Source organism: Henckelia pumila, chromosome 4, assembly GCF_033568475.1.
Source record: "Henckelia pumila isolate YLH828 chromosome 4, ASM3356847v2, whole genome shotgun sequence".
Lineage (NCBI taxonomy): Eukaryota > Viridiplantae > Streptophyta > Magnoliopsida > Lamiales > Gesneriaceae > Henckelia > Henckelia pumila.
Genome location: NC_133123.1, coordinates 115,752,540 through 115,779,657, shown reverse-complemented (window position 1 = coordinate 115,779,657; position 27,118 = coordinate 115,752,540). Strand labels below are relative to the sequence as shown.

At 34.8% G+C, this 27,118-nt stretch overlaps 2 protein-coding genes across 6 annotated transcripts; both read left to right on the top strand.

Annotated features, from left to right (window-relative positions):
• Positions 1 to 4,117: 4,117 nt before the first annotated feature.
• On the top strand, positions 4,118 to 9,245 carry LOC140863626 (protein WHAT'S THIS FACTOR 1 homolog, chloroplastic). Of its 5 annotated transcripts, none has more exons than XM_073267183.1 (4): positions 4,118 to 4,186; positions 5,069 to 5,229; positions 6,180 to 7,967; positions 8,931 to 9,245. In XM_073267183.1, exon 3 carries the CDS (start codon positions 6,348 to 6,350, stop codon positions 7,572 to 7,574), a length of 1,227 nt encoding a protein of 408 aa, XP_073123284.1. In that variant the 5' UTR covers positions 4,118 to 4,186; positions 5,069 to 5,229; positions 6,180 to 6,347; the 3' UTR covers positions 7,575 to 7,967; positions 8,931 to 9,245. The 5 variants fall into 5 exon arrangements, with proteins under 5 accessions (XP_073123284.1, XP_073123282.1, XP_073123281.1 ...); XM_073267181.1 differs by having other exon boundaries at positions 8,940 to 9,244; XM_073267180.1 differs by having other exon boundaries at positions 6,180 to 7,993; positions 8,940 to 9,244.
• An 8,374-nt stretch (positions 9,246 to 17,619) lies between these two features.
• LOC140861599 (uncharacterized) lies at positions 17,620 to 23,603 on the top strand. The gene is made up of 9 exons (XM_073264621.1): positions 17,620 to 17,632; positions 17,941 to 18,058; positions 20,406 to 20,636; positions 20,873 to 20,951; positions 21,101 to 21,213; positions 21,774 to 21,842; positions 22,479 to 22,530; positions 23,270 to 23,376; positions 23,482 to 23,603. The coding sequence occupies exons 1-8, from the start codon at positions 17,620 to 17,622 to the stop codon at positions 23,354 to 23,356; spliced, it is 762 nt and encodes a 253-aa protein (XP_073120722.1). The 3' UTR covers positions 23,357 to 23,376; positions 23,482 to 23,603.
• Positions 23,604 to 27,118: the final 3,515 nt, after the last annotated feature.

Below are 27,118 nucleotides of genomic sequence, written 5' to 3'. Positions count from 1 at the left end.
TAGCCATGATCATGATCGCAATCACAGAGTCACAATCAAGGGTCTAAGTTCACAGTTACAGTTACAGTTACAGTTACAGTTACAAATTCAGATAAAATTATGCAGTTTCATTGATTATGTTGACTTAGCCATGCATATGTTTCATTTCATGTTCTCTCATTCATTTTGAAGTTTATTTACTTGTTTAAAGTAAGGGCACAAAACAAAGGTATTTTTAGTATCAGTTATTTTTAATCTGTGTATGCTTGTATTTACGTAGTACTCGTTATCCCCCCCATATTCTTGCTGAGTCTTTTAAACTCACTACACTTATGTTTTCAGGTGAGGAGTATTTCTTAGAGATTGAGGGGCAAGACTATCGAGCGGACTGCGATACGGGCACGACACATTCCCTTCGATCTTATTGAGGTCTTTGGATTCTCTCATTGCAATAGTTTTAAAATCTCATTCACGAGGCAAGGCTCTCATAAGTTTCAGAACCACTTCTCTGTTGTTGTAGCTTTTGTCCAAGGCATTCAACTCAATTATTATGACGTTAAATCTTTCATCGAATTCATTCATTGTTTCTCTGGGCTTCATTTTGATACTGTCGAACTTATGGATGTCCACCATGAGTTTGTTTTTCTTTGTCTGGTCATTCTCTTCACACAATTGTGTTAATTTTTCCCATATCTCATTCGTCGTGGTGCATGTTTTGATATTGCTGAACATATTCTTATTCAAAGTTTTATATATTATGTCTTTTGCCACATTGCCCAAATTTGATTTCTTTTTTTCCTCACTTTTCTATTCTGATATGGGTTTCTCAATCATTTGAGGTACACCTTTCGTGACAGCAACTGCAATATTTGCTTTCATGATCTTCATTGGTCCATCTGTAATGATGTACCACATATCATAATCTTGAGCAGATAAATGTGCCTGCATACAAATTTTCCAGCCATCATAATATTCTTTTGAGAATATAGGAATTTTGTTAAATGATGACATAGGTTTATCAAGAGCAGTTCAAATTTTAAGCAAATAACCCGCTCTGATACCACTTGTTAAGATCGTGAGCGTGTGTGCAGAGGAGGGGTGAATACACACTTCAAAATATTTTCGCAAACTTGTGCTAAATTATTAGCTCGAACTTAAAAGTATTTTTGCTTAAAATTATTTTTGCTTAAAAGTATTTTGCTCGAAAGAACTGATCTGATTAGGCAAAATATATCTTCCTTGAAAAATTGAGCTGGATAGCTAAGACATATCAAATAAGTAAGAGCAGTAAATAAAGATAAGGAACACAAGATTTTTATGGAAGTTCGAAGCTACAACTTCTACGTCTCCTCTTCTTCTGTTTTCAGAATGATTTCACTAGAAGAGTTTGATTTACACAACAACTTGTACAAATCTGATCCAATCAACCTTTGAAAGGAACTTCTAGTTTCAACTTCTCAAATCAGATGAAACTCTGATTGAGTTACAACTTAGATTCAGTAAGAAATATGCTTCAATAAGCTGGTCTGATGATCATTGAATGATCTCAATCAATTCATCTGACATAAGCAGTAAGCTTGAATTCAATGTTTTGATCTTTGATCTGATTGTTGTCTGACTGTGTGATCTTAAAATACTCTGATGAAAACTTAATAATCCTTTAATTCAGAATTGCGAGAGCAAGAGTTGTGAATTTCTGAATGTCATCAACTATTTATAGGTGATCTTCTTCAACATTCAAAAAAACAAAAAAATAGCCGGTAGAATGTTTGTTTTGGAATTGTCCAACACTTGAATCAAAAGATGACACGTGTCCTCGTACATTTCCAAATATAGTAGAATATTTGAATCAATGTTGAGTACACAGGATAACGTATATATTTATATCACCAACAACTTATTTTGTCCTTTAATCTAACAACTTGGATTGATATTGAACTGAGCGGATTTGATCTGGTCTGGATCTGATCTATCCTGTCTTTTATCTAGTCTCATTAATTTACCGAGTACTTCTGCTGAGTCTGGATCAAATAACTTTGATCTGGTCTTATTGATTTGTCGAATACTTCAGCCGAGTCTAGACAAATTGTCTTGTTATTAGATCGATTTGAGCTTATATAATTTGTTCTTAGTTTTGATTTATATCATCTGATTGACTTGTTTATTATCACCAAAATTTAGATGTATTCTTCAACATGTTATTATATTGATTTAATAATTATAATTACTCAATTAGTTAGTATGAATGTTTGACTAATTAATTAAAATACAAATATAATAAATTTATATTTTATTATATTTTCTAGTAAAAATATATGTTTATAATTTTACAACAATAATAATATATAAAACTACACAAAAAAAATTAAATAATCTTTGAAAATTACATTGAGAAACAGAGGATCAACAATCCTAGTAGACAAAAATGAAAATTCTCATCATTTGTTAGATCAATGATATTTGAGGCACTTGTGGGTGAGTTGTTTAGGAAAAAAATTTATGTCCATTAGGCTTAAACTAAAACTACAAAGAAGGGAAGCTTGTTTTAGAAAATTTTAGAGTGGACGTCGATGCGAGTTTCGATGCTCATAAGGGACGTTTCGCCATAGGTGCTATCATTTGAGACCACAAAAGGGATATTAGTGTGGCAACAGCCAATGGCGGATCCTTGATTTTTAGTCTATCCGAGCTAAAATTTTAAGCTCTCGTATCCTTTATTATTTTGAATTAACCTATCCGGGCTAACACCAAATTAATCCAAAATTATTCAAAATTTTTATATACAAAAATAAAAAAATTCGGGCCACTTGGGCTAAAGCCCAGGTGCCTATCAACGTGGATCCGCCATTGACATTAGTGCTTAAAATCCGTAATCCAGGTTCAGTGTTCGGGGCAGAATTAATGGCTATTTGGCAGGGATTACTAATGTTTAAGCGGTTCAACATCGCCCATTGTCGAGTGTTTTCTGACTCATTGAGTGCGATCCAAGCAGTGATGGCATCAACAAAGTACTTAGATTCGTAAGGCAACTTAATTGCAAATATTAAAGATCTATTTCTAGATCAAGATTTTGAGGGAATTCAACATGTCCGCCGCCATGGTGTTACAGCAGCACACAGGCTTTCATTTTCTGCTTTTAATTATTCTACTGATGTTATTTGGAAGAGTAGCTCTGGTTTCCCTTCTTGGATTCAAGAAGTTGTAAATCTTGATCTTTTGGAATGAAATGAAAGAAAATTTTAGGAGCTTAAAAATATTTTATAAGCTTCTAGAGCTTAAAAGTTGTTTTAAAAGCTTATAAACTGTCAGGTTTTATTTTAAACATAAGATGTTAAAGTGTTTAAATGAATTTATTTTTAACAACTTAAAGATGTTGATGTGTTTGGTATTATAAGATTTTTTTATTGTCAAAATTACCAAAAAAAATATAATAATATGAAAGTAATGTAAATAGTTATATAAATATATATATGTATGTATAAAAAATATTTTTTGAATTTTTTCACAAATTTTAAACATATATTAAAACATAAAACTATTTATATTTTAATTTAAAAAAATAGATGAATTAAATTATTTAAATTAATGGATAGGGGCCATCGTGTTTATTTATAAAATATATAACGATAATATGAAAAAATAAAATATATAAAATATCTTTTCTACAAAAGTTAGTGTGACTTATTTTTTAAAAAAACAACTTATTTTAACATCTTATAAATATTTTCGAAAAAGTATTACCAAATAAATTTAAAAAGCTCTGCTTATACGATTTAAACCACCTAAACTACATTGTTTAGATAGACTCTCAAATCCAAGTTTTCTACTTAATAATTTACAAAATAAATGATTCAAAATAAATATACCCAATTCTAAACTAAACACATGGACTAAAAAAATTAATTAATTGAAGTAATAAAACAAATTGAAATCAACCAATGATAATTTTTTATTAGATCATGTATAAAAAATAATATTTGATATTTAATATATCATTATCCAATATATTAACTATCATAACATTTTCATAACCCAATTGAGAATAAAATTTATATTCAAAAATCAAAATAATATACACATAAAACTAATCAATCAAGATATATAAAATTAATTAATTAATTTAGCAAATAAACCAGCCCTAGAATTGAATCCCACCTTTTTCTTTTAGCGGCGCAAGCTCTATCATTTTCCTTTCAAGCTCGAACTGGTACGTTGGTTTTTCCATACGCCTAAACTCATACCGGCGATTTTAAAGTTTTTAAAGTTTTCGATTTGTACAGATCTACATATAAGATTTAACTGTTCGGATTTGGCGAGATGATATCAATTTCGACTTGTTCATATTTTTGCAGAGTATTTTTATACATTATTTGTTTTTTTTAAGATTTAATATCAATTTTCTATTTCGGATTTGGCTAAATCATAAATCATGAGTTGGTTGAATTTGCTAAAGAATTCAATATCTGTTAATGATCTTGAATCATTCATAATGGGAAAGATTTATTTGTTGCTAGTTGCTATTGAAAAGGTAACAACACTTTAATTCTCACTATGTTTTATTTGAATTTGATAGACTGATTAAGTAGTTGACCTGATAAAATAATTTAATATGCGTTGATGATTTCAAGTCATTTTTTTTATATCTGGTTAGTAAGCTTTTCTCATAGATTACTGAATTCAATTAGTTCTTTTAGTTAGAGCTACATTAGTTAGATATTTCACATAGATTAGCTAATTCAATATTTACTTTGGTTAGAGCTACTTTAGTTAGATTTTTACATAGATTAGATAACTTATCACTTTAAATCTTTCTGTAATGTTTTGTTTAATTTAATTTTAATCTTTTACTTCAGTAATTCAAATCGCATCATCTAATTACGACGGTTTCTGAGTCTTTCAATCACAAAAGTTATTTATGCTGCAGAGATAACTCATATAACATGATGAATCTATCATTGTTATTTTTGTTATTATGCCAGATAGATAACTCATATAACATGATGATTGATGAATATATCTATGTTATTTTTGGATAAGTATCTATTTCATATTTGTTTTTCATTTGTATATTAATTTGTTTTTTATATAGATGTCTCCAAGCTAATGCAATATCGGTTAAAGGAGACATTCATACCCATTCATTTGCATTTGGGGCTTTGTATAAAGGAGACAATACATAGCATGAAATGATAATAAAACAGTTGGAGGTTTGTTCTCAGATCAGTTCTTTCGAAGAACTTACAAAATAAGGTATGTTTCAACATACTATTCCATACAAAATCTAAATTAGAAGTATGAGGTTGTTAAAGATTACCGTTTGTTTGGGTCTTGCTTTTATGCCGCTTGCCACTTGCCGCCGAGAACCGTAGATTTTGTCGCTTCATTGTTGTTTTGAGCATTTGAAATCTTGCAGTCTTTGATTTATTAGAATAATTGCTCTGTCAATGTTGTTGTATCGATGTCGCAGAATCGGAGATCATAAAAAATGCGTTCTAAACTGAAATACATACAAATAAAAAATTAAAAGTATGAGGCGAAAGATTACCGTTTGTTTGGGTCTTACTTTTATGCCGCTTGCCACTAAGAACCGTAGATTTTGTTGCTTCATTGTTGTTTTGAGCATTCGACATCTTGCGGTATTTGATTTATTAAAATAAATAATTGCTCTGCCAATGTTGCAGCATTGGTGTCGGAGAATCGGAGATCATAAAAATTGCATTCTAAACTGAAATCCCCTTTATTCCCAGTGCCATTTTGAAGGTGGAACATCACTAATAACGCTGAATGTAGCGATTTTTGTATTCTGGTTGTATTCTGATTGAAAAGTGATAATTTGGTTGTATTGGTGGAGTATTATTGACGGATGTGTTGATTTATGATGCAATATTACTCATATAAATATGCTTTACCATAATTGTAATTAAATATGATGATAGAAACGATGCAAAGTTTAAATGTGGTTTTTATTTTCAAGAAGGGTTTTTAAATTCAAATTTGAAATCTGATATTTTGAAGAGTAATTTGAAAAGTTAAATCAAATGTGTATCAATCTGATATCGACCTTTTTAAGTAAATTAATTTAGGCGGGAAATTGCTAAAAATAGCAGACAACTCGGCTTATATATATATATATATACACATATATATTTATATTTATAGATTTGGTTTTAAAATGTAAATGGTTGACAATGATTTTGCAGGATGCTGCTTTTGCTCTGGCATCTGGATCTCAAGATACAAGGCTCGGTCTAAATATATTCCCTCTTCTTGGTTGTTTCAACCAAAAATTCAGCCATTATTGGTTGAGGAAACGCTTGGATGTATTGATTCAACGAAGTGCGGGTTTCTTCTCTATTGGTGTCACCATCATGGCCCTTCACCACTTCCACACCAAGAACACAAAGAGTACATTCAGAACCTTACAATTTTTTTCGTTCATCTCCCATTTCTCAACCTCATTCCTCGTGACCAAAATACCCAAGAAATTCAAGAAGAAACGCAAGCAAAATGAGAGCCCACGAACTAAACTTGTTCAAAGCCAACCTAATATCCTTCCTCATTTCGAAAACATCCTTCTGAGAGACGCCCACTTCAGGTTCCTCACTAGAACTAAAGATTACCTCTCTAAACAGCCCCATCATGTCCTCCTTCTAGATGAAGCTGGAAAACTCCACCAGCAGCTTGGATTCCCTCGTGGTCGCAAAGTTTTGAAGTCCATTCAGCGCCACCCTCTCATTTTCGAAACATATCGGCATACCGACAACAAAATGTGGTTTGGGTTTACCGATTTCATGGATGATTTGTTGTCTACTGAACATGGTTTAGTAAATGAATTAGAGCAACAAAGGGTAGATATTGTGAGGAAGCTACTAATGATGTCCTCAAATAGGAGGATCCCTTTGAGTAAAATTTATCACAATAGGCATCTGTTTGGCATCCCTGAAGATTTTAGGGATAGGATAGTGAAGTATTCTGATCATTTTAGAGTTGTGGTCGAGGATGATGGAAAGAGGATCCTTGAGCTATTGCGTTGGGATGACTCATTAGCAGTCAGTTTTTTGGAAAAGAAATTTCTAGTTGACGAGGAAAAAGTTAAAAAGGCATTTAAATTTTCGATCAAACATGGGAGGGCGTTGGAGTTGGATCTTGAGACTCAGAGAAAGTTAAACATGTTAAACACGTTACCTTTAGTGTCACCGTATTCTAATGGGAGTAAGTTGGATTTATGGACATTGGAAGCAGAGAAGTATAGATTGGGAATCATTCATGAGTTTTTGAGTTTGACATTGGAGAAAAGGGCATACATACATAACATAGTGGGGTTCAAGGAGGAGTTTAGTTTAACAAAGCATATATATCAGATGCTTCAGAAACAGAGGCAGACCTTCTATTTGGCTGGTACTGAGATGAATTGGTGTGTGTTTTTGAAGGATGCTTATACTGAAGGTGGAAAGTTGATCGATAAAGACCCACAGGTTTTGTTTAACGAAAAACTTTATCAATATGCGGACATGAAAGAACTGGATGCTGATAAAGATATACAAGAAAGAAGCAGATATTGTGATGGCGATGGCATTGCAGGAATGCTGGAGTAGCGGCATCCTCTGTGCTGCTTCAATCGAGATGGCTCTCGGCCTCGCACAAAAACCAAGAGCGTGGATGCATGCAAGAGATGTTTGGACAGTCCCCATGTCCTTGCAGCTGTGGGAAAGTTATTTTGGCATGACAGAAAAGTTGACAAAGCAAGGTCTGGGTTCAACCGAGCAGTTTTACTCATGATATTGGGGATTTTTGGGCTTGTACTATAAATTTGAACTCCAGCATGGTACAGGAGTATCAGAGGGATGTGTTGAGCAGATATATCGCAGCAGAGCCGAAACATGGTGAGAAATGGCAAGCCATATCAAAGTCCGTGGAGAAATTTCATCTGCTGACTGAGTCCATCTTGAAGAGTGTCGTGGTTTCTGTAGGAAAGGAAGAGAATTTAGGTGAGAATGGCAAGAACTTTTTCTTGGTAATTTTCGAATCCTTTAAGCTCTTACACTTGGGTAAGTTGATATATTTATGTGAACTCTCAACTACTTGTGATTTTTTTTCCAGTTCGATATTGTGTTACTTCAAGTTATTGGTTGGTTTTTATTTATCTTGTTGAAACGTTACACAATTTTTTTTCTTATTTCTGTTGCTGGATAACATAGCTCATGCTTGTTCAAATTATTCCCCTTAGGCCCTGTTTGCTGCCTACTCCAGTTTCAATGCCGTATTATTTTTAGTTCATGTAGGATTTTAGATCTGCCCCTACTTTCCCTTCAGATAGACAATCCGTGTTTTACGAATGAGGAAGACCAGTGCAAATAATCATGGTCGTTTACATTTACTGAAAGCGTGAAAAAATACTTTATTTGTGGGATACGAAGACAAATAGATATCAGTGGGAGAATTAGTGTTATTCGAATGAAGTTTTGCTGATACGGTTGTCAAACTAGCAGATTCTGTCCTGAATTATATTCGTATATTGTGAAGCACTTAGAAAAGCGCTGAAATCTTGTTTTGGGTAACCTTTGTCACAAGTATATGCTTTTGCTCTGTTAATCTCAATGCAGACAATGTAGTATAGGTAAATTAATCAAATTGTCCAGATTCCTAGTGTAATCGTGATTGCGAAGAATGGAGTGATGGTTCAAGGTTTAGTTCCTTCTGGTTGTATGGACTGCTTACCAAATAATGTCCTAGTTGTTTCACTTACTTTGCATTGTTTCCTTACTAATAAGTTGTTTCCTGGATTTTTGTCGTCTTAATATAATTTCTCCTCGTAAATTTCATGCTTGCTTAGTGCCACTTGAAAACAAAAAATGAGTTGATTGATCACAATATAAAATGATTTGTATGTGTGTTTCTAATCTTCCATTGGTATTATCGTATCTTATCGAAAATTGCCCCTTACACTGTAGTTTTTGCAGGATACATAGCAAGAATGAATGAGAGAAGGATAGAGGGTGGGTATCCTGCTGCACACGACCGTTCTAGCGCGCTATCAACCGGGCAATCTCATGGGTCTTAAATTGATTCCTTGCACCGGAAGAGGAAAATCTTGAAACTGATTTGTCTAAATTATATGTGACTGAAAATTTGCGAGTTAAATGATGCCATTGTGATTTTAGTCATAAATGATACTAAAAGTTATACAGACAATTGATTATGGTTGACAGATTGTAGATTAACATTACTAGTATATTTGATTTCCGGCTAATGGCGTAGGTTGTTTATTCTGAGGTTTCGGAATGAAGCACCATGATATTCACATAAATTTAGATGGTCATTTTTTAAGTAAATACACTTCCAGAACTCATGCCGCCCTTCGATTAGTCGTTCATGGGTTTACTCAGAAATCCCATTTTTTAATCAACCAAACAATAATGTTTGTTAAACAAGTAATCCACAACTTTGGCTCAAGTTGGCTAGCTCATTTGGTTTTGTTACGTTTATGAAAAATAAAAAATGTTAAACTAACAATTAAGGAAGAAAAAATTACGGGAGTTTGAGTTCATTATTAAAAATGATTAATCAATATGTGACTTATAGGCACTTTGGTACATGTCTGTGTTATGATTGCGATGGAATAGTAAAATATTGACTTTGTTTATATGATGACCAAAATCCCTGAATTAATTATTAGAGTATCCATAAAACTAACAAATCTATTTTATATCATGGTCCATAATATTTGTAATAGAACTTAATTGTAATACATTATATTTTATCAATTTTCAGTTTTATCTCATTCCATACAAAAATATAAATAAATCGAATTCTATTTTTGATCAAATTTTGCCAAGTGTTATTAATTTTGTGAAGCACATCTTGATCTGTCACATTTTTTAAAATCATATCTCTTTTTTTAATCTAAATATCAAACGTTAATGAAAAATACAAAAGGTAAGACAGACACTCAAATTGTTGTAAAACTTAATTCGGTAGGACAACTTGATGGAGAAAGTCATAATATCACCTCTGTAATGGTTCGTGCAAGATTACAAAAGGTTCAATGGTTGTTGCACATGGCAATATAACTAGAACTCTGTATATGACTTCCAATTGCATAGATATAATTGTTGTTATTGATACTTGTTCCAAGTCAGATTTATCTCATTGCAGCCTTGGAAATATGACTGCAAGGGGGATGAAAGATGATTTTTTCGAATGGTAAAATACCAAAATTGAAATCTATTGATCTCCAGTCATGTGAGATTTGTGTTCTCGGAAATCAGAAAAAATCCTGTTTCTCTAAATATGAAAAGGATATTAGAGAAGGAAAATTAGAGTGGTGCATATTGATGTTAGATAGCCTTCACCTATGAAATCTCTTGGAATATTTAGTTATTATGTGACGTTCATTGATTATTATACCAGGAATGTATGTTTTATTTTTTGAAAAATAAATATGGTTGTTGGAATATGTTATGTGTGTGTAGAGGGAGGATGAATATACACTATTAAAATAGTTTAAAGATTTTGCAAGTACAACAAATAGTCTTGTTAGGGTTAGCAAAACAAGACTAGTTTTATCGGCCTTAAAAATTATTTGGACCACAAAAACAGTGTCGATAAAAGGTCCAATAGTTTTTATGACTCTATACTCAGCAAGCATAAATAACAACATGAAGTAGTAGTTAATTAAGTAACACAATAGTTATGGATGTTCAAAGGTGACTCCTTCTACGTATCCCTTTCTTCCACTTAGGAAGAAATTCTAGAAGACTTTGACTTATATAACCCTTGTATACAATCTTCTCCAATAATAGAACTTATCTCCTGCTTAAACTGGAATTCATAGTGCTCAACAAGTTAAGACAACACGTCTTAAGCACAAGTAAGATAAATGAGTGAATCCACATATTCAAACTGGTGAGCAAATCATTCAATAGTTCCAACTGAGCAGTTGATAAATTGACTTGAAGCCCTTGATGATCCTTAATGATATGATAGTTAGACTTGTGTGTGTGGGCAATTGAGAAAAGTGGATGTAGATTTTATAAGTGCTCAAAGGATGCAAGCTTGTGAAAATGCATGTAGTTTCCGTAAAATCAAAAATCACTTTGCATCCTCTATTTATAGGCATCAATTCCAACGTTCTAATGCACTCTTCATTTAATACTTGAAGTAAAGATGTCTCATTTCATCTTAGCTCCTTGTACTTTCTCAATAAATGCGAGGCAAGACTCTTTCCCAAAATGGGTGAGAGCAGTTGCTGCAAATACTAAAGTGGACTGTCCGCATGTACCATTTTAGGAAAAATTTTGAATGCCTAAAACAAACATATACTGAGAACAATGCAGCGCATGAAACTAATTTTTTGAGCTAAGACTAAAGGTTCAAAGCAGGGAGTATGAGTTGACGATAGAAAAATCTCGGTTTCATGTGATCGAAGAACCTCTTTTGGTTCTTCGGATGGATTATATTATTTGAAAACATTAGTTTATCCTTTATAAGTTAAGATACGAAGTTATTTTATAACTAATTTCCAAATGACTATTTATGATCAAGTCCTTAAAATAATTTTAAAATAACATTGTTATTATTATCGAATATTTATTATTTAAAATTAAGAAATAACATTAGCAATAATAATTATATTAATAGTAATAAAAACAGTAAGTATTATAAAAATAAAAAATTGATAGAGAAAAATAAATTACCAGAGCAAGTACGTGCATCACATAAGATTTCGAGCCTGCAATTTACTTCGGTTGCCTGTATCTTTGCCCGAAAAGCTCTCGGCGTTCTTGTTTTCCTTGTACTTGGTTGTCGTGACCTTCCAATCTTCACTATCCCACACAACAGTCCACTTCACCCATTGTTCTTCACTGGTGGTCTCAGGATGCTTCTTCTTCGTGCGCCATTTGTGGATAGTTTGACGGCGAAAAGTTCTTTTGTATTAGTATACCAAACCTTCCTGATCTCATTCTCATCTTTTTCATCGTATCTATAGTTCTTTTGCACAATTCAAGAAACATATGTTTGAAAGGAAAATGTAGAACACATAATGATGTGATAAAAAGTTATATGGTTAGTTATGGTGCATGTTTTCTCTCAATATCATTTCACACAGTCTCTCTCTTTGTACCCAATGATTTTAAAACCAAATATAATAATGAATAAGTATTGTAACAAAAACATGGCTGATATATATTCATGTGCTTGTATTAATCATTTCATGATATCGTACGTTCAACAGGAGGATGTGAGCCATGAGATTGTACTCATCATGGATGAGAGCTGACTAATTTTCAAGAGCCAGCAGTTCAATATTTAATGGATCATTCACACATCAACGTTGAATCCTTCCCATTCTTCAGCTTAGCCTCTTTCGTTGTAGATATTTGCTTATGTACATAGTTATCGTGGGTTAATATGTATAACAATCTTTTGTATTCCATAATATGAGTAGATGTGTTGTTGTTGTTGTGAGGATCGTTACAATTGAGTCTCAAACTCGAGACTTTGCCCTCAGATTTTGGTGCCGAATGACCTTCAAGTCATCGATGATTAAATGTTTTGTTTTATATTGCGATGGTTTGAATTTGTAGAGAGATGATTCTACCATATATGATGAAAATTGATGTTGTCTCACATGAGTGGCATGATTCTATTAGAATTATAACTCGAATTAATGTTTCTCATGGATCGATTTTTGTGTTGTGATTTGATTTGATATCGAGAAAACTAAATTTATTGTTACTAAATATTACAACTGCGTTAAAATTACATTGCTATTCAGCCATCCAAGTTAGTTCACCGCCTTTAATGTTGTTTGTGAAAACATTATTATTAGGTATGTGAAAATAAAAAGCCCAAGAAGTAGATTGTTCATTTCTCTCTTTGACGTTCAATTTATAGATACAGTACAAAGATCAAAGAATACATCAAAATATGAATAGAAAATTTGTTACAACAAATAAATCTAATCTAGTTGATAAGATCCAAACTAAAAACAAATATTAACAAAAAAATTATATTTGAGATAGTCCAACACCCCCCTCAAGTTGGAGTTGGTACTGAAATGTCAAGGACCCCCAACTTGGGAACTAGCCGCCGATGCGCATCACCACCAAGGGGTTTTGTAAAAAAGTTTGCCAATTGGTCGCTAGAACGTAGATAGGCAGGAGCAATAAGACCAACTTGAATTTATTCTCGTACAAAATGACAATCAATTTCAATATGTTTGGTGCGTTCATGAAAGATGGGGTTCTCGGCAATGTGAATATATAGCATCTTGACTATCACAATAAACCATGGTTTCGGGCGATTGAAACCAAGATCGAAAAGGAGATATCTTAACCATTGTAATTCGGAAGTAAGTGTGATAGCGCTAAATCGTGTCACGCTCAAATTATCCGACTCAATCAGATAAACAAATAATGCAGTAGTGTGAGTAGGGATCGTTCCCACGAGGAAATGTAAATTTAATGTGTTCTAAATAAACTAAAAGGGATTTTTGAGTTTTGGAACTTAATTACTGAAATTTTAAACAATTAAAATTAAATATTATCACTATCATACAAGAATGAAAATTTAACTGGAGAAATCAATAAGAGACAAGCCTTGGTATCGGTCGACTACACCCTTGATATTCATTCATTCAATCATCGATTCCCTTAAAATAATTAATCCTATCAAATATTCATCACTTAAAATCAAATTTCTGTTTCACCTTAATCTTAGTTAATTAGACACCAGTGTTCTAGATTAACCCTTACCAATAAATTAACTCGGATTTCAGCGATCTAGATTTAAATCTAAGGTAACATTCAAATGAGTGAAACTGATGAACCTAGACAACACATGCACCAGCGGATGTATTTAGCCTAGTCAATAGTTCTTCCTACGATTTAATAAATTCAGCAGCAGAAAATATCAAACGTAGTTGCTTCGCAAATTAGTTGATTCAAACAATTACGGATTTGAATTCTAATTTAGCTATAGATTGTATAACAAAATTCTAAGATGGCCAATCCTAAAATCTCGCACACAAGCATGAAATAAAATAGACCAACTATTGATACTCAACAAGGATTAAAGCATGAAATCGAATTTCATGAATAAACAACATCAAGGGTTTGTCTTCCTCAACCAAGAATAAAAGTTTAGCTACAATGATTCATGAAAAACTCAAGAAAAATTCAAAAGAAAGAAAGAAAACATCAGAGAGAGAGTTGTAATACAAAACTTAGCCGCCAAAGAGATTGTAAAAGTCTGATAATAATATCCCAAAAACGGAATAAAAGCCTAATAAAAACTAAAGTCCAAAATAAAAGAGTTTCTAAAAATAAAAAATTCTTTCCCGAACCGACATCCATGCTCGATCCTATGAGTACATCCGATCGAGCGTATGAAAAGTTGCGAACACTTTGTTTTGCAAATTCCTCGGCCGCGCTCGATCCTATGAATTGCCCGGATCGAGCGCATGAAAAGTGGGGAGCCTACTTCCTTGAATCTTCAGATGTCGCGCTCGATCCTGTGAGTTCGTCCGATCGAGCGCATGAGCAAAAATCTGATTTCTTCTTAAAACTTGATAATTCCTACACATTAAACCCGAGAGTATGTTATGTAGCTAAATGCATGCATAAAACAAAACTAAGATAAAACATGAACAAAGACATATGAATGTATGCAAACTACTAACAAAATAACATTAAAATATGCAAACAAAATGCGACTATCAAAGTGCAGCTAGAGAACGATATTCTGCTTCTGCAGAAGAACAAGAAATTGTAGGTTGTTTCTTGGTTTTCCAAGAAATAGGACTAGAACCTAACATGGTGAAATAGCCGGTGGTGAATTGACGAGTATTCGGACAACTAGCCCAAACAAAATCAACATATCCAGCCGAAGTAAGAGACCAAGATGCAGTAAGAAATAAACCTTTACTAATCATTCCTTTAAGATAACGGAGAACCTGATTTGCAGCATCGAGATGAATAGAATGAGGGAATTTCATGAATTGAATAAGTGTGTTGACAAAAAATTGAATATCGGGTCGAGTCACTGTGAGGTATAAAAGTAGTCCCACGAGTCGACGGTAAAGTGATGGATTGGGAAGATGAGTACCAACGTTTGGTCGCAAACGAAGATGTTTTTCCATAGGGAAATCAGATGGTTGAGATCCGGCCATACCAGAATCAAATAAAATATCAAGATTGTATTTTCTTTGACACAGAAAAATCCCTTGTTTGGAACGAGATGTTTCAATACCTAAAAAATACTTACGATTGCCAAGGTGTTTGATGGAGAAAGACTAAGCGACAAATTTTTTGATATCGGAGATGGCATCATCATTGTTTCCAGTGACGATAATATCATCTACATATACCAGAATTAAAATTGAAATTTGGTCGTATATGTAGGTAAAAGGACTATAATCTAAAATAGACTGACAAAAACCACAATCAATAAGGGCGCTTGAGAATTTATAAAACCATTGACGAGAAGCCTGTTTAAGACCATATATGGATTTGTTTAATTTGCACGCACGGGTCTCACCATTATGAGAGAATCCTGGAGGAAGTTTTGTATAGACTTCTTCATTGAGATCACCTTGAAGAAACACATTGTTTACATCTAGTTGATGTAAAGACCAAATTTTTATTGCAGCAATTGAAAGAAGAAGTATAACATTGACTAATTTGGCCACAGATGCGAAAGTATCATGATAATCGATACCTTCTATTTGAATATATCCTTCGGCAACTAGACGTGCTTTTTATATATCTTTCAAAAGAAACATCTGATCGATATTTAATTTTGTAAACCCATTTACAACCAATGAGTGATTTACTTTTGGAAGTGAACATAAAGACCAAGTATTGTTTGATTCTAAAGCCTGAATTTCTTTGGCCATGGAATCACGCCATTCCGCATATTTCATGGCTTGAGAGTAAAATTTTAAAACTAGCAATAAGGCTAGTCAGAAATGCACGATGAGAATGACTTAGGTAAGATAAAGAGAAGTAATTTTCTAGCGGAAAATCAGTCGAGAATGAAATGTTATTACAAATGTAATCTTTGAGATGTGTAGGTGGACGCCTGATACGCTGGATATGGTTATTGATGATAGGAGTAGGTTCCATTGAAGGAAAATTGGTTGACCTATCAAGCTGAGTAGATCGGGGAATAGTCACTGAAGAATCGTTGGAGTGATCAATTGTATTAAGAGATAATGGGTCAATAGGAGAAACTTCAGGAGGGAAATTTATTGATTGTATATTATAATCAAAAGTTTCATCATAAACTACGTACTTCGAACAATCTATGCAATTTTTCAATGAAAAATTTCATTTCTTGTTACTACAAGACATAAATATAGTAAAATGAAAACTTTAAATTTAATGCAAATTAAAAAATGATGGAATACGAAAATATATAAAAAAATTTATCATTAATTTTGTGAAATTTAAATGTGAGTTTTGAATTATTATAGTACTAGTTATATATGTTATCACAGAGACAGACCTATTGAGTTAGCCTAGTCTAGCCCACTCAATTTTTAATAGTACTAGTTATATATTATAAAGCCCATATGAGATTTAATTAGTCTATTGAACAATGTATAATCATAATAAAGTCTAATCAAGCTTATTAGAAATTTACATAGCTCACAAAAAAAATTTATACTAATAATATAAAACTCAAGTTAGTCAATTATATATTTAAAAAAAATAAGATATTTGTTACCCCGAAAAAATATTTCAACCGGAGCCCGTTTATAATGGGTCTATCGGATATGGCCCAACATGTCAAGGTCCAGCCCAGTTTGAGATATGTTGGACTTTGATCAAGGCTGGTCATTATGGGCCGACCTGAACTGTTTCTAATGGGCCGCATGTATCTTTTTCTAGTTCAAGTAGGACTCTGATATGTATGAGATAAGCTTGTATCTTTTCAAATATTCACAAGATAGAGATAAACTTAAAAAGGATCCAATGGATGAAGAGTCCTAGTACATGACATGTTATAATTCGACTAGGTAACTTACTCTATTTTATCCCTATAAATACAGGTACTATTATGATTGTGTTTATTCATTACTCACTATTCATTATTTATCAACACTCACTCTCACTTTTACATTCACACACTCATATCTCTCAGTTTTTGCATTAATCATATCCTCTGCCTTCAAGACACTGACTTAGGCATCGGAGGGGTCACGCCGTTCATTGGTACCCGACCCGACCGGCTTCATAAAAGAGTTGGAGGATCCATTATACCAGACCGAACCCGAGGAAAAAATTGCATCACAATTTGTTGACTTTTTTAATTGTGAAATAGATAGCAAATTAAATTTAAAGGATGCAATGTGGAAAAAATTCATGAGAGTAAGTAATGATGAACAATTAACCATACCTATGTGTATCATAGGCGCTTGAGAACCATCCGATAATTGAACTGATACATTTTTATGTACTTTATAATATGAAGAAAAAAAGATAGAGATGTACATATATGATTAGAAGCACCTGAATCAATAATCCAACAAGAAGGAAAACAAGTGAGAGCTGTACCTGCCAAGTGAACTGATGATCCGCCAAATTCTTCTTTGGCGAGGAGTGCAATTATTTTATTATACTTTTCAGATGTTAAATGACTAGCGAAGGTAGCGGAAAGTGGCTCTGTTGTTGTTGGGTCCGAAAACGCAAGCAATCTTGATTTTGATTATAACAAAACTTGTCATTGTGTTTCTAACATATTTACCAAGTGTGCAGCTGATAGAAGACAAATTGGAAGTGCTAAGTTGTTGGAACACAATCTTAGCTCAACTTAGTTTCTGGCGCAGCTGATTGTTTCAAGCATAATTTATATCTCGATGGTCCAAATGACGAGCCGCCAAAACCATCACATAGCCAACACAAAAATTGACAAGTCATCTCTTATGATTTTTGGACAAATTCTTAATATATTCAGGTCAAACTGCTACCTCAATAGTGAACAAGACGAACAAGATGACAGCAGATGGAACGACAGACCAGTTCTGGTGTAATGACAATATATCTCAGCTCCGTGATCCAAATGTAATGATTCAGTATGCATTGGAAATATAAGAAGCTGATCTACAAATCACATTCACAAGTTAGAGTCTGAATCGGAGTCTATGAGGATGATAAATCAAGTTGACAAGGATGGTTCTGCACAGGTTGATAACAGAACTCGAGGATGTACATGGTCTGGTAGATTGAGCATATCTCTCTCATATAAAATCCAAAAGGAGTGATTATTGATGCGTTGGAAACACAAGAAAGAGGTCTACAACGTTTATGTTCATCAATTAGCCCAGAAATCAACGCATCAATTTCTACAAGACCTCGACTGATCAACATATCCTCGACTGATTTGAGCAGCTTTGGTATTTCTCGCATAACTTTGCATATGAACTCCAAATTGAGTGATTCATAATGCGTTGGAAAGCCAAGATGCAGGGCTACAATTTTTGTGTTTACCACTTTGCCCAGAAGTCAACACAAAAATATTTACAGGCATCTGAATAGACAATAGCAACTCAAGCGGCCGAGAAATGTCACCTGCTCTATATCAACCGACCAACTTGAAGATATCAACCGATCTAAGCATGTCAACCGACGCAAAGATATCAACCAATCCAATATTGTCACCTGATCTTGCATGTCTAATGCTCCAGATCAAGATCCAGATCTAGTCAAACGGTCAAAGCTACAGTTCAGAAAGAGAAATATGAACGCTGTGATATCAGAAACAATACACACACTACAAGAAAATCCTCAATTTACAACAGTCAATAGACAACATTTTTAAGGGAAAACTGTTGTCTTACACCTTTCGACAACATTTTTATTAAAAAATGTTGTTGTTGAGCGTTTTTTAGTATCAAAGACAACAGTATTTTAAAAACTGTTGTCTTTTACCTTTTTTTTTTAGCTACGACAACATTTTTTATACAACCTACATCAGTTTTTATATAATGTTGTTAATGAGAGTGTTTTTTGGAATTAAAGACAACATTTTTTTAAAATTGTTGCAAAAAAAATGATGTCTTTTAATTAAAATAATTTTTTTTAATTAAAATAATTTTATATAAATAAATAATATTATTTTATTCTCACATATATCCTTTTTTTTTAATCCAATGCTCAACATAGACCTGGCCAAGGGCCGGGTCAAACCCGGACCCGACCCGGAACCGGCCCGGGTCAACGGGTTTGACCCAGAACCGTGACCGGACCGGCCAGTGGCCGGTCCGATCACGGTTTTTCCTTTTGAAACCCGCCGACCCGGAGGTTCTTACCCGGGTCCGAACCGGAGGGTTGACCCGGGTCAACCCGGCGGGTCGGCCTATTTTTAAATAATATATTTATTATTTTGTTAAAATTTTAAATAATATATTTAAAATCTACACATGTTGGATTTGAACTCAAGACCAATTGATATTGAGGTATCACTCTTGCCACAAGGCCAATAGATCATTTGATATTAGATTGTGATTGAAAATAATTAAATGTAATAAAATTTATATACAAGATGTTTAAATTGAAATGTAATAGATTTTTTTATTGAGATATGTATAGTATTTACTATAAGATGTTGAAAGGTGAAATATAATATAGGGAAAATTGCATATATCACCCTTGTGAAATCTCGTGCTAGCTAATAACCCCCTGTGAAAATTTTTTAAGCTAAGAACCCCCTGTGATTCTAGATTTGTAGCATACACACCCCTTCTGGCTAAAAAATGACGAAAATGCCCTCGATTTTTATGAACTATTTAATTTATCATTTATTTTATGTAGGGGTATTTTCGTCATTTTTTAGTTGAAAAGGGTTTGTATGCTACAAATCTAGAATCATAGGGGGTTATTAGCTTAAAAAATTTTCACAGAGGGTTATTAGCTAACACGGAATTTCACAAGGGTGATATATGCAATTTCCCCTATAATATATTTTTTTATTGAATAAATTTAATAAATTTTTTATTAAAATATATATAATTTTTAATATAAGAAATGTAATATATTTTTTATTTAATAAATATAATTTTTTTTTATTGATATAGACATAGTTTTTAATATAAAATGTTGAAAGTTGAAATGTCATATATTTTTTTATTGAATAAATATAATATTAAAAGATGTTAAAAGTTTAAATGTATATATTTTTATTTAATAAATTTATATATTTTTAATTGAGATAATGAAATATTTGATAGAGTTTTTAAAAATTTAATTGTAAAATTTTTTTTAAAAAAAATTATTATTTTTTTAAAAAAGCAAGGGTTGACCCGGACCCGGAACCGGAGGTTAACCGGACCCGAACCCGGACCCAAACCGCCGGTTCACCAACCCGGACTCGAACCGGCCAAGGGTTGGTAAAATACCAACCCGGAACCGGCCCGTGGCCAGGTCTAGCTCAACATATATCGATACAAGCTTACCAACACAACGTAGATCTAATCCCCAAATTTCTTCACCACGTTTCTTCCGCTTTTTCTTCTTCTCTTCGGCAGCTTCGGCAGCGGCGTCGGTGACCGCGGCGGTGCCCTCCTTCGAGAGCCTCTTTCCTGCTTTTGTTTTCTTCTCAACTACACTTACGGCCATCCATTTGCTAGCTCTGCGACGTTCAAGAAATCGAAGGTACAATCTTTAACAATATATAGTTTAGGTGTTGACTTTCATGGATTTGGATGTGTTATGTATAGGAGCAATTTTTTAGGGTTCTTATTTTGGTATAAACAAATTTATGCGATTAATGTGTTAGGATTAATGCGTTCATCCAAATAGGATTTTTTCAAGGCTTGAGTTTTTAATCGGACCAGTATTTCTGGAATTTTTGAGTTTTTAGTTAGATTTATTTATCTATGTTATCTCAGGTTAAAGGTGGTTGGGTCATTCGAGTTAAGCTCCAGTCTCTGGTCTCTTGGCGGCGACCACCGTCTCTGTACAAACTCGATCTTGTTCCGCTCACTTTCAAGCACCGTCGCTCTAAATTCCTTTTTTTCCCTGGGGTTTTCAGGATTTTTTGCCTTTGTTACTACTGGCTAATATTATCTAGAGTTTAGTGTTTTTGTAAATATGCTTATTTTATGCGCATTTTTTAGGAAGTTGATGAGATTATAGTGGGGCTTCCTAAGTCAAGTGATGGCATGGAGACGGAGCAATCGAATAAGGTTCGTAGTTTTGCCGATAGGCTTGCATTTCGAGCAGCAAAAAGGTATAATATTCTTCTTCCGTTTTCAGTAGCACGGTATTTATCCAATGACCTAACTTTATAAGGGACTGAGGCTGTGCCGCAACATAGAGATTCAACTGGGAGTGTAGTATAGTGTTAAGAACAGGGACAAATGTATAGTTTCGGAGAAGTTTCACTTGAAATTTAATGTTTTATAGATTCACGGAGTCAACTGCCGAGCCCCCTCACCCGTTTAGATCACTATCCTAACTTGACATGTATGAATTGATTTGAGCACAACAAATTTCAAATAGCAGAGTTTTTGAAGTATGTTGATTGAATGCAGTGAATGATGCAAAGGCCTGCTTTGATGTGCTAGTTCTGCAATTTCTTGAGGCAATATTTACTCTGTAGAGTTAACATGGCAATATTTTCGGATTATAAATGAATTTTTAGTTATTGCATACACAACTTTAACTCGTTAACTTTACTGCTCCCTGGTCTGCTTTTGTATCACTGACTAAATGATTGCTAGTGTTTAATCTCAAGTCGTGCTATTTAGAACATTGTTATATCAACCATAATCCTTGATTTTGTGTCAGGGGGTGGAGGGTTTACCTTCAGGATGAGCATGGAACATCAACCGAGGTTGTTGATCATATGATTGCCCCGTAATTACCTCTTCATCTGGGTATCGCCATATTGTTTTTGCCAAGATATGTTGAATGTTTTTGCCTTAGTAGGAATTTACTTTGTAAAAGGTGATGACTTGAGTAAATCTCAACCGTTGACTTTCAAAATTGTGTGCCTGCTTAGTCTTAGAAAAGACTTAGTGGTGTGGTCGACACCAATAAGATTATCATACGAAATTTTTTTCTACTGAAATAGTGTCTTCTCTCAGAATAAATACATTTTGTTTCTCTTTCGAGATTTTGTGCTAGATTTTGCAGCACTTTTTTTTTTAAAGAGAACTAGAAGTTGCATCTACTAAATTAATCTGTATTTTATATTTGCAATTTTATTAGTAAGCGAAGAGATTCTCAATGCACTTTGAATTTAGCCCCATGCACCTCATTAAGGTGGAGCAGAAGAAGGTTTAAATTGGAGAGCAAGTAACATTTCCATGTACAAAGGGGGACTGGGAAAGAAGGGTGATTCACGCCCACAACTCGAATTTATGTCGCATGTTTATAATTATAATATTATTTTTTATGGATTTTGGTCACCTTGGAAATTAATGCTATAATTTTTGAATCCATGTAAAATCTGAATGACAGCATATCTTATCATTTGTCTTGAAATATTAGGGGTCTCAGTAAATCTGCTCGTCAGGGGAACATTGATTCCTATGCTGCTGTGGTAAGTAGTCAACAAAATGATTCTCGTTTCAGTATTATTTCATCTATATTTGTCCTTAGTTACTTCATTTATATTCCAGTTAAAGGCCATTATTTGTATAGTTTATTTCCTTTAACTAACTAACTAAAACTAGTAATATGCATACGAAATTTGTGTTTGAATGTGTTTATCTACCAAAACTATTCTTTATTTGGTGGAATATCAAGAACAAATACAACGTATGAAGCTTCCGTTAATGCTACGTGGATAATGGTTTAGGAGCGAAAAGGACTGATCTCATCATCTTGTATCATAAGGAGAAGGATGAAATTGAAATAGACAATCTTAAAGTTGGTTTCTCGGACGTGTTATCACTGAATAAATAGTTTAGGTTATCTTGATTCTACTTAAATTTAACTAAGTTGTTCGCGCACATTTGGACTAAAGTTTGAATATTGTTATACTTGAGGTTAATAGTTAAATGCAATTAGTTATGGTGCTACACAACCTCGCTCGATTTGTCAATTATTATAAGCTTTGTAGGTCCATCGGTTGTGCTCCTGAAGCTTTGTAGTTTGTACATTTTCCCCCGATTTCTCCTTCGTAAACTAAACCTTATGAGTCAACTTTGAAGCATTCGAAATAAGACTCCGGTATTTCTGAAGGCGAAAAAAGGGCTGACACGCATTTGAACTGTTACATAAAGAACTATTGTCAATATTTGTTCACCGTTTGTGACTAAACACAAATCAAAACATAGGAAAACATGCATGAAGTTAGGTGTGCCGACCTTGTGTTGCTTGTATTTCTCCCTCACTGCAACCAAAGAACTCAATGTTCTACTTGATTGCAAATCTTCACCCAGCGGTAAGCTTCCTAACCATCTTTTCGACGCCATTTTGATTTCTTTTTCTGTTGTGTTCTTCCTGAAATGTGGGGATACTTTCTTTGATCCTTATATCCAAAATACAGGTACTTAGAGCAAGTTTTGGCAGGTGAAAGGGAGAATATGAAATGTTGTAGTATTGAATAACAATTTTTTGATGACAATACATCTTATTATATGCTTTCTATGGTTTTATTAGGTGTTTTCCCAGCATTCAGTATTTCCATATTCATTCCTGGAGCATTAACTTATATTCTTATTCAGACATCATGTGAGACCTCGGTTCTAAACAACAATTAAAGGAGTAATTCAATAAGAAGCAATTAAAAGCCAAGAGCATTTTTTTTTTTAAAAAGGGACGCGCGGGCGCGCATGGCGTCCTGCCCAAGCCCTCTCGCGGGCGCGCCACCCAAGGCGCGGGCACGCCACTCGAGGCACGGGCGCGCCTGAAGCTCTGCCCAAAACTTTTGAAACGAAGTGCGGGATGCGCGGGCGCTCCACCCGAGGCGCGGGCGCGCATGGCCTGCTGAAATGGCTCAAAACAAGCATCCAAAAGTGCAATAACATAACCAAAAGAACTCTAACATGATCCAACTAATATATATCCAACAACATCGCAGTTAAATACATAAAAGTGAAGAACACGCATCGACGCTAGCTATTACAAGTCGAATACAGAATACAAGAGTTCTAACCACAAGCAAGACCACTTCCAATCCAAGTTCCAGTTCTTAACATGCTTCAAAACATAAACTAGATTGTCATGCTAACAAGACTTCTAAACCGAGTCTCACTTCTACATCATTCCCTCAAAGCTAACAATGCCTCTTCTGACTTGATCCTGCCCCACCTGTTGCCAAGTACACATACAACAATAATCATGCTTTCAAGACAACGATGAAATCCATGACAACGTAATGAGATGCATGTCTTTAAACCGGGATATCAAATCTGATAAACGAGAGATTGCTGCTGTGCTTTTGGGATCCCGAGGGTGAGATTACGTAACGACTCACCAACTCACCCAATCGAGGTGGTGCCACGTATCCCACTCCTCTAGACTTTGAGCAACTATAATGAGTATGCTAGCACTAGGCGAAACGACTACGACCTAGGCCACTCAATCATAGTTCCCAAACGTCTAAAAAAAAAGGGCGGTTCTGCCCGCTGAAAACAAGATTGGCTCAAGATGAATGCATAACAGAAACATAAAACATAGCCATATAACAAAAGCTCAATCAAAACAACAGAACACAAGTTCCTCATGCTAGAACGAGTGTAGATGCAAGTATGTGCTTTTAAGGGAAACTCGAGAACCAACTGTCCCGAGTATGCTATCCCGCTATCGATGACTGCTTTTACCTTTCAATGTTGTAGATCCAACTCCGGATAAGCTACAACAAAAGATTGTATCAACAACTATACAACCTAAACAACAAACAAAGGTTCAAGGAAATCTCTTTACCGATCTTCGTCCAACTCTTGACGAACAATGCTGTTAACACGGGCTTGACAAACTCCAAACGAATCTGTTCAAATACAAATCAAAGATCAATTACCATGATCGACTTACAAGCCAAGTTCAACAACTCAATAACGGTTCGAAATCCCCAAAACTCAAACCGACGGCATAACGGCTATAAACTGAACAAACCGACAACGCAGACAGCAGTTCAATAGCGATATCAACTCAATTCAATGCTAATACAACAACAACAAGACAAACCCAACAAATCTCAAAATCATGATTTTCAAAAATAGCTTCCAAAAATCATAACAATTCCGAACGTCGCTCTAATTCAAAACCGACAGATAATAAACGATCAGAACTCTGCCAAGAACAACATACTAGAATCTAGATCGATTCTAACAACTTCCGAAAAACAAAACATATCTGATCGGAGAAATACTTACGGTATAACGAAGCTCTCACTGCAGTGATCACTAATCTGCCTTCAGAATTAAATTTCAACGGCCGGATCGAGCTCGGACTGAAATCAGAAAGCTTGGAAGCTCAATGGGGCGTCTTCAATGGAGGATGCGTGCAAGGGGAAGGAGAGGGAGAGAATGGACCAAGTCAAACTAGACAAGATAATATATAAAATCCATTAATTGCGTTTTAGTCCCTGAAAAATCCAATTTTTGCAAAAAGGACCCTGATCAAAATCAAGTCGGCTCGCGAACTCTGCAATCTCCGATTAACTCAAATAAACTCATTTAAGATAAAAACGGGGCGGTACAATTCTACCCCACTAAGAAGAGATTTCGTCCTCGAAATCAACGAGAACCACAACTCATAAGATAGAATAAAGAACTAAAGACAGCAAGAAGAACTCACGTCATCCGAATAACTCCGGAAATCACTGTCTCATGTCAGACTCTATCTCCCAAGTCGCTTCCTCGACGCCGTGACGGCTCCACTGCACTTTCACCAACGAAATCGACTTGGTCCTGAGTTGTTTCTCATTCCGATCAAGGATTTGAATCGGTCGCTCAAAGTAGCTCAGAGTCTCGTATAACTCGGCTTCATCAGGCTGAAGGATATGAGAAGGATCTGGATGATACTTTCGCAGCATAGAGACGTGAAAAACGTCATGAATACCAGATAAAGACGGAGGAAGTGCAAGTCTGTAGGCAAGATCGCCTATCTTCTCGAGAATCTCGTACGGACCAATGAATCTCGGAGACAACTTCCCTCTCTTACCGAATCTGACAGTGCCTCTGAACGGAGAAATCTTAAGGAAAACGCGGTCTCCCTGCTCAAAACTCAGAGGTCTATGCCTGACGTTCGCCTATTTCGCCTGTCTATCTTGAGCTGACTTCATTCTGGTCTGAATGATCTTAACCTGCTCTGCCATATCTCGAAGCATATTCGGTCCCAAATCTGGTGACTAGGACAAGTCATCCCAAAACAACGGAGATCGGCATTTCTTACCGTACAATGCCTCAAAAGGCGCCATACCGATACTCGTTTGGAAGCTGTTGTTGTAAGAAAACTCGACAAGAGGCAAAGAATCCTGCCAACTAGTGCCAAAATCTAGCACTACCGCTCGCAGCATATCCTCTAACGTCTGGATAGTCCGCTCTGACTGTCCATCGGTCTGAGGATGATAAGCTGTACTCAGATGCAATCGAGTACCAAGTGCCCCCTGAATACTGTGCTAGAAGTGAGAAGTGAATCTAGGATATCTGTCTGAAACGATCGACTTCGGCACACTATGTAATCTCACAACATTGCTAACATACAACTCAGCCATCTGATCATGACGATACGTCATCCTGTACGGAATAAAACACGCAGACTTCGTCAATCGGTCGATCACTACCCAAATGACATCGCATCCTCGAACGGATCGTGGTAGCTTCGTGACGAAATCCATGGAAATGTGATCCCACTTCCATTCAGGAACAGATAGACTGTGCAACAGACCTCCTGGTCGCTTCCGTTCTGCTTTCACCTGTTGACAATTCAAACACCGAGATACAAACCTCGCTACGCCGCTCTTCATTCTCTTCCACCAGAACTGGTTCTTCAGATCGTTGTACATCTTACGACCTCCAGGATGAATACTAAACCGACTGCAATGAGCCTCTCGGAGAATACGCTGTCTCAACTCCAAAATATCAGGCACAACAATATGGTTATTCACGAACAAAACATCATCTCTAACCTGGAATTCAGACTGATGACCCGATCTGACTTTCTTTACTGAAATCTGGATG

Excerpts from the sequence above, each read along its gene's own strand:
- LOC140863626 (XM_073267183.1), top strand. The coding sequence starts at position 6,348 with ATGGCCCTTCACCACTTCCACACCAAGAACACAAAGAGTACATTCAGA.
- LOC140861599 (XM_073264621.1), top strand. Across the intron at positions 18,059-20,405 it reads GATCCAAATGTAATGATTCA|GTCTAGCTCAACATATATCG; the intron begins GTATGCATTGGA and ends GCCCGTGGCCAG. Across the intron at positions 21,843-22,478 it reads GTTGATCATATGATTGCCCC|GGGTCTCAGTAAATCTGCTC; the intron begins GTAATTACCTCT and ends TTGAAATATTAG.